Source organism: Sinocyclocheilus anshuiensis, unplaced genomic scaffold (assembly GCF_001515605.1).
Source record: "Sinocyclocheilus anshuiensis isolate Anshui unplaced genomic scaffold, SAMN03320099.WGS_v1.1 scaffold710, whole genome shotgun sequence".
In the NCBI taxonomy this organism is placed as follows: domain Eukaryota; kingdom Metazoa; phylum Chordata; class Actinopteri; order Cypriniformes; family Cyprinidae; genus Sinocyclocheilus; species Sinocyclocheilus anshuiensis.
In genome coordinates this window covers 1022571-1029484 of record NW_015544201.1, presented here as the reverse complement: position 1 = coordinate 1029484, position 6914 = coordinate 1022571, and the positions used below count along the sequence as shown (strand labels likewise).

The 6914-nt window shown below is 35.5% G+C and overlaps 2 protein-coding genes across 2 annotated transcripts in view; one reads left to right on the top strand and one right to left on the bottom strand.

The window, feature by feature from the left end:
* LOC107696848 (26S proteasome non-ATPase regulatory subunit 6-like) overlaps positions 1–2477 on the bottom strand; it is a 9128-nt gene extending 6651 nt beyond the window's left edge. Inside the window, exon 1 of the mRNA XM_016497374.1 lies at positions 2194–2477. Coding sequence (XP_016352860.1) covers positions 2194–2338 — 145 coding nt within the window. The 5' untranslated portion in view covers positions 2339–2477. The remainder of the gene's footprint in view (positions 1–2193) is intronic.
* A 1720-nt stretch (positions 2478–4197) lies between these two features.
* LOC107696809 (solute carrier family 2, facilitated glucose transporter member 9-like) overlaps positions 4198–6914 on the top strand; it is a 4188-nt gene continuing 1471 nt past the window's right edge. Inside the window, exons 1-3 of the mRNA XM_016497313.1 lie at positions 4198–4299; positions 5069–5170; positions 5250–5325. Of these exons, the coding sequence (XP_016352799.1) occupies positions 4198–4299; positions 5069–5170; positions 5250–5325 (280 nt within the window). The remainder of the gene's footprint in view (positions 4300–5068; positions 5171–5249; positions 5326–6914) is intronic.

Below are 6914 nucleotides of genomic sequence, written 5' to 3'. Positions count from 1 at the left end.
CAGAAAAAATACCAGTGAAAACAGCTTTATTGAGAATTTGGCTGCATTAAAATACAGTTTGTGAGCACTATCAAATTATTTTTTTTTTGCAAGTGCAATGCATTGTAAATGGTTATTCACTGTTTAAAAGGAAATGTCTGCTTTTTTTTTTGCAATAACACTTAGTATTTGCATGTGTAAAGTGTCTAATAATTGGTCTTCAGTGTTAGACTTTGAGTGAAAAGCCTATGGATAGTTTATGGGGATGCACATAAATATATTTTATACACACACACACAAAGAAAAAAAATCATACAGACTTGCGAACCCAACCATGCATACAAAAAAACAACAAAAAAAAACAAACAAACTTGCAAGCACAACCATGCAGGATGCAAACAAACAATACCCTTTTCACTCATACACACGCATTCACTCACAAATATTAATAAATCACTCACTCAAATCACCTCTCTCTCTCTCTCTCTCTCTCTCTCACTCACAGATTAATAATGTACAATAGTCAATCCACCTGATAAACAGGTGCAAGGTTTGTGTGATTCAATTAAATAACTTTTCTTGTTGGAAGGAAGGAAGGATCTAACTTAAGGATGTGTTCATGTCCCATAAAGGTGATGCCTGTTTGAATGCCATTTGGTGGCATAGGAACCATTATACTTTAATTGTTTACAGTTTTTCTGAATTGTTAAAACACTAAACCTCAATCTCTGAACCAAATTCTTACAAACCAACTGTACAAAATCTGAGCCAGTTCAGAGTGCACAAGTGGCACAGGTGACTGAATGATGATACGAACAATAGATGGAAACAATCTGAGAAGGAGAGCAGGAAGAGTACATGTAAGAAGTAGAGGATGAGGAGGAAGAGGATGAGGAGAGAAAGGTTTAGAGACTGTTATCAAGGCTGGATCTGTCAGACAAGAGGGTTTTTTCTCTTTGTCTAGCAAAAAAGACAACATCACTTGTGATGTGGACAAAGTCCTGCAGGCCGGGACTCAAGCACAAAGACATGATGCTGAGACAGACTGAATCTCTCCTTGACCCTAATTTTACAATTGCACAACTTACAGTATTTGTTTCTCTTTGTCTAGCAAAAAAGACAACATCACTTGTGATGTGGACAAAGTCCTGCAGGCTGGACTCAAGCACAAAGACATGATGCTGAGACAGAATGAATCTCTCCTTTACCCTAATTTTACAATTGCACAACTTACAGTATTGGAGTGTACTGTAACATGCTATTCATTTAGAGTTTTATTTGACCTTTTTGGCCTTTGCAGTTGGACTGCAGTATTTGTGTAGTATCTAAGTGCTGAATATATACAAACATTCAGTACTATTAAATATTCAGTGCAAGTGGCACCGTTTTGCAGTGATTGCTTGATTTTGATGGAAGAGTCAGAGGTTTCGTGAATTTAGTTTGAGTATTTAGATTTGTGTTTAAGGCTTTGAGAAAATGAGTGATGGTTTCAAGAAAAGTGTTTTAGCAATTCAGAAAAACTGTAATACCTTTTCACGGTTTTCTGCAATGTTTGAGGCATATTGAAACAGCTGTACCTAAATACTTTATATGCTTTTTTGTTGGCCTAATTTCAGTTACATTTACATTTTAGGCTATGTAGTTTACATTTTTATTGTTAGATTTTTATTGCATTAACAACTCAGCTGTATGTGGACAAAATGCATATTACACTTTTTTGTTGCAAATAAAACTCCCATAGTCCATAGTTACTGTAGTTTTAACTTATTTTAATATATAAATTTAGTTAAATCATCAAACATTTGTATGACTTGACAGTGACTTGCTTGACCCAAGCTACGACTTGACTTTAATTGCTTGACATAAAGCAGTGACTTAACTTGACTTGCTTGATTCTCACAAAAAATGACTTGGACTTGCTTGAGACTTGAAGGTTAAGACTTGAGACTTACTTGTGACTTGCACATGTGTGACTTACTCCCACCTCTGCTAATAATCGACATTCAAAAGCGCCAGAAGACCAAATGTGTGCATGATAACAAGCAAATAACGTTACATTAGCAGCTAATGTGCTACTTGGCTTAGCCGGTCAGCTAGCTAAACCCCAAAACGCATGCTCGTGCATGAAACAGCTGCATATATTGCGGTAGTACAGAAACTTTGAAATATAACTTATCTGCTAAACGAGCAGCGTGTGCGAGTGAATGAACTCACTGTTGAGTTTGATGGCGTCCATCAGCTCGCTCTTCACTTCAGCATCATGTCTGTGATCATCCAGAGTCAGTAAAAACTTCAGCTGAGCTATTCTCAGGTTGGGGTTTTTAGGTAAACCCTCTTCCTCCAGGTTTTCCAAAGGCATATTTGCGGAGTTAAAAGAGATCTACAGGAGGACGGGAGTCTGTGTTATGGCTGGGAGTGATAATGATAACTAGTGACAACGATGACTAGGGGGAAATCTAAACAAAAAATGTATAAACTCACTTCCTCTTGCTCGAGACAATGACGCAGCGAAAAGACAGTCTATCGAAGTCAAACAACCTCTCAAAAACAACAAGACTGCCCCCACCTGGTTATGTGTTATATTGCACCCACAAGGGTTTTTAATCTTTTAGATGCCACGGACCCCAAATATGATCCTCCTCTTGCGAGGGACCCACATCCTAAAATTAAAGGACAGCTATATATTTTCACGAAGACCCTATTTAAACTGTGAAAAATAATACTATAAATATGTGTAAAATATAGTCATTTTACTAAAATTACTTTACATTATTCTTTCTTCCTTTCGTCTTTCAATATTAATTTTCATACATCAAACTGATATTTTAATAAATTATTTAATTATTCAATATTAAATTAAAATGTATTTATTACTTCTCATACATGTTTTTTTCTCCCTTAATAGACTCCAGTTCACACCTAACCATTCAATATTCAGATAAACCCACAAAATTATAGTATCAATAATACATTTAAAAATGAAACAATTTTTAATTCGGACAAATGCAGATAGATATAGATAAGCAGATAGATACCTTTTAGGAGACAAAATGTGACGAGTCATTCCAGTGTCAAAAATTAATCAAAATGCCTAACAGAGATGACGCTGTATTTATTGGAGAGAAGCAGTGCTACTTCATGGACACAAGAAGATAGGCTACAAGCAGATAAACATGAGGAGCGTGTTGCAGGAACTGGTCGGAGCATGTTATTTAATTATACTGCCAGATCTTAGAAATTAGATGAAATCTACATTTTTATAGAAGAATTAAAGAATTATCGTCTCATTATATTTCAACAAAATAACCATAACGGTAAAGCTTGGTATTTATGTCTCAGTAAATTAACCCATATATTTTCTTTATATCTTTCAAAAAAGCTCAGAGTTAAACTTTTAACCAAAATGTAGTCATTTACTCAAGATGTGGCTTTATGTCATTCTTAAACAAGAGAAAACCCCTCTGTGCTGGCTTTGCAGTTTAATGTGAAATATCTAAAGCATTGACTTTGTTGAATAAGTATAGTCAATGAACAGTGTGTCTGTAATTTCAGGTTGGTGGCAAAGCACTTATCTTTATCGTTGTGTTGGGATTGGGAGGATCTTTTCAGAATGGATTTCATCTCACAGCAATCAGCTCTCCGACTCCAGTGCGCACTTGAATTTGTATTTATTCTTTTCCTGTTATTACTTTAAGAAAGCAGGTTACACTTTATTTGAAGTGTCCTTGTTACAGTGTAATTATAAAACATACTGAGTAAGAAGATGTACCAAAAAAATCATGGTTCCAAAAAGGAGTTTTTTGCTGCGATGCCGTATAGTAACCATTTGTGGTTCCTCAAAGAGCCATTCAGTGAAACATACTTGAACAAACCATTTTTTTAAGTGTGAAGAACATTTTAATAATCTAAATAACCTTTTCCACTGTAAAGAACCTTTGGTGCAAAAGAAAGGTTCAATGGATGTTAAATGTTCTTCATGGAACCATAGAAGCCAATAAATAACCTTTATTTTTAATAGTGTACATACTATAGGGTTAGGGTTTAGTTTAGTTGCTTGTAACAACAACATAAAGTGTAACCAGAAGGCCATTTAAGTATCACTTTTTTCTATCGCCATTTCAGTACCATACTTACAGTCTAGGTATGAATCAATCGATCACGATTTGTCTCAAATCTGTTTTCCTACAGTACATTCAGAGCTTCATTAACAGCAGCTGGATGGATCACTACGGGGATGTTCCAGGAGAGAAGACCATCACTTTTATCTGGTCTGCTGTGGTGGCTCTATATGGTTTAGGAGGTCTCTTTGGCTCCATGACTGTCAGATACTTTAAAACGTCTACTACCATTTAAAGGTTTGGGGTAAGATTAAAAAAAAAGTAATACTTACATTAAGCAAGGGCACATTAAATTGATCAAAAGTGACAGGAAAGACATTTATAAGATTTCTGTTTCAAATAAATGCAGTTCTTTTAACTTTTCATCAAAGAATCCTGAAAAATTATTTTCACCAAAATATTAAGCAGCAAAGAAGTGCTTTAAGTATAAGAAAGTAAGAATAATTATGAATAATTGAGCACCAAAACTAACTGAGCATCAAATCAGCATATTAGAATGATATTTGAGGGATCTTGTGACACCGAAGACTGGAGTAATGGCTGATGAAAATTCAGCTTTCCATTCAAAGGAATACATTATGCTTTAAAATATAGTACATTTAAAAACAGTTATCTTGAGTTGTAATAATATTCCACAATATTACTGTTTTTACTGTATTTTTTATTAAATAAATGCAGCCTTGGTGAAGAGAAGACCTCTCTCAAAAACATTATTTTTTTATTTAAAAAAAATCTAATAATTCCAAATTAATTCAAATAATTCCTTTTGACCAGTAATGTAGAGAGGGTGAATTTTCAGTTCATGCCAACTTTAATGTTTGATTTGCATCTCCATAACCTGTGTAAGTTCCGGAGAGGCGCACATTAAAATGTGTGTAACCTGAAATCAGATTGGGATCAGTTGTCATGGAGCAACATCATGAATCATCCATGTGTTTTTGAACAGTATTTGTGTTTGTGTGAATGCGTAGAGCCTGTTCATTGAGAGTGTGGGGAGGAGAGCCTTGATGTGGAGAGGGTTTGGGGGAATGTCAGCCATTATGGCATTAATCACTGTCACCCTCTACCTAAAGGTGAGTCGCTATCATTTAACAGCTCACAGCGATCAGAACAGAACAGAACTTTATTACCTCATCTCTATTTAATTTGCAGGACTACAGCTCTGTGATTCCATACAGCACCATTGTCCTCATTTTCCTGTTCTTCATTTTCTATGGGGGAGGCCCAGGTAAACTATTTATATATTTATACAACATTTAGTTTCAGTCCTCAAATTTGATCGGTCGCATTCCAAAAGCACCAATAACAGCTATATTAGGGTGACCATATTTTAGTTTTCCAAAAAGAGGACACTTCGCCTAACAGTATATGTAGCAAGGTTTTTTTTTTTGTTTGTTGTTTGTTTGCTTTTTTGTTTTTAGAATAAATAAAAAGAAAATAAGTAGAAAGAATAGAGAAAGAACAGAGAATGCTAGTGTTAAAAGCTCTTTTTGTTTTACATAAAACAAGTAGTTAGAATAGAAATAGAATAGAGAGTGCTAGAGTTAGAGGGTCAAATGAAGATGAAAGAGATGTATTTTCAAATAAATGAAAAGATTAAAAGAAAAAATTATTAAGGACTCAGCTGCTTGGATTGAGTTGGGCAGGTCATTCCACCAGGAGGGAACAGTTAATGTAGAAGTCCATGAAAGTTTTATCATAGGTAGAATACAAAATGTTTCAATACAAGCATTTCTGTCAAATGTAATTTATGTAATATTTCAAACCTTTAACCCACTTGGGAAAATCAACCCATGGCAACAGTTTAAAAGTAGCCCAATTCTGGGTAAAAAAGGCGGACTTGGCAACCTTCATCCAGCAAGAGCTGCAGGAGTCAGAGTTGACTGACCACAGGTCAAGAATAAGGAGAGATGACTGACAAGACCACACCGCATTCTGAGAGCGGCTCCCTGATGCGCCAAAATTATATACAATATTAGAATGTTTAAAGGAGTGGACACAAAAATCGCGGGAGCGAAGCACCTGTTGCGGGAGCAGGCGGCAATGGTCAGAGATTCAGCTGGAGCAAGATTAAGAAAACAGCCAAATCCTGGACATTTTGGGCGATTAAGAAATCCCGCCTGGACGCATTTTTTTAGGTCCAAAAAGAGGACATGTCCGGGGAAAATAGGACGTATGGTCACCCTAAGCTATATGTAACGGGCTGTGCACACAAAATGCATTTTTGCATTCCATTTTCATTGTTTTCTATGTAAACATGCGGTTTACAAATGTGTTTCACCATCATGCATGCATACTTAGCAGCATCTCATGCACTCGTGTTGCCTTTCTAAAAAGGCAGCATCAAGTTCATAGAAATTCAACTTTTAAAAAACGCATCTCTACACCTTGCATTTTTTAATTATTTCATTGATTTTTCATTCCACTGCCATGCATCTCACATTTATCTGTGTGAATGGCCCCAAGGAGCACTGGGACTTTTTATTGTTTGCATCACTCCCAGATCCATTCAAAATCGCTGATTAATTCGGGAACTAAACAAGTTTTAATGATTAAAACACTGAATCATTGCCTTGACTAATTCATTCAGAAACACTTATTCATTAAGAAATGTAACATCTCTAGTGTGTTGCTTGATTTGTTTGACAGTTGATTTTCTTCTTTGTTTGGAACTAGTTTCATTGGCGGAGCAACAAGCAATGCTGTGTCTAATCAGTGTGGTCAAATTTAAAGGGGTCAAATTATGTTACTAAAAAGCACATTATTTTGTGTATTTGGTGTAATGAAATGTGTTTAAGTGGTTTAAGGTAAAAAAAA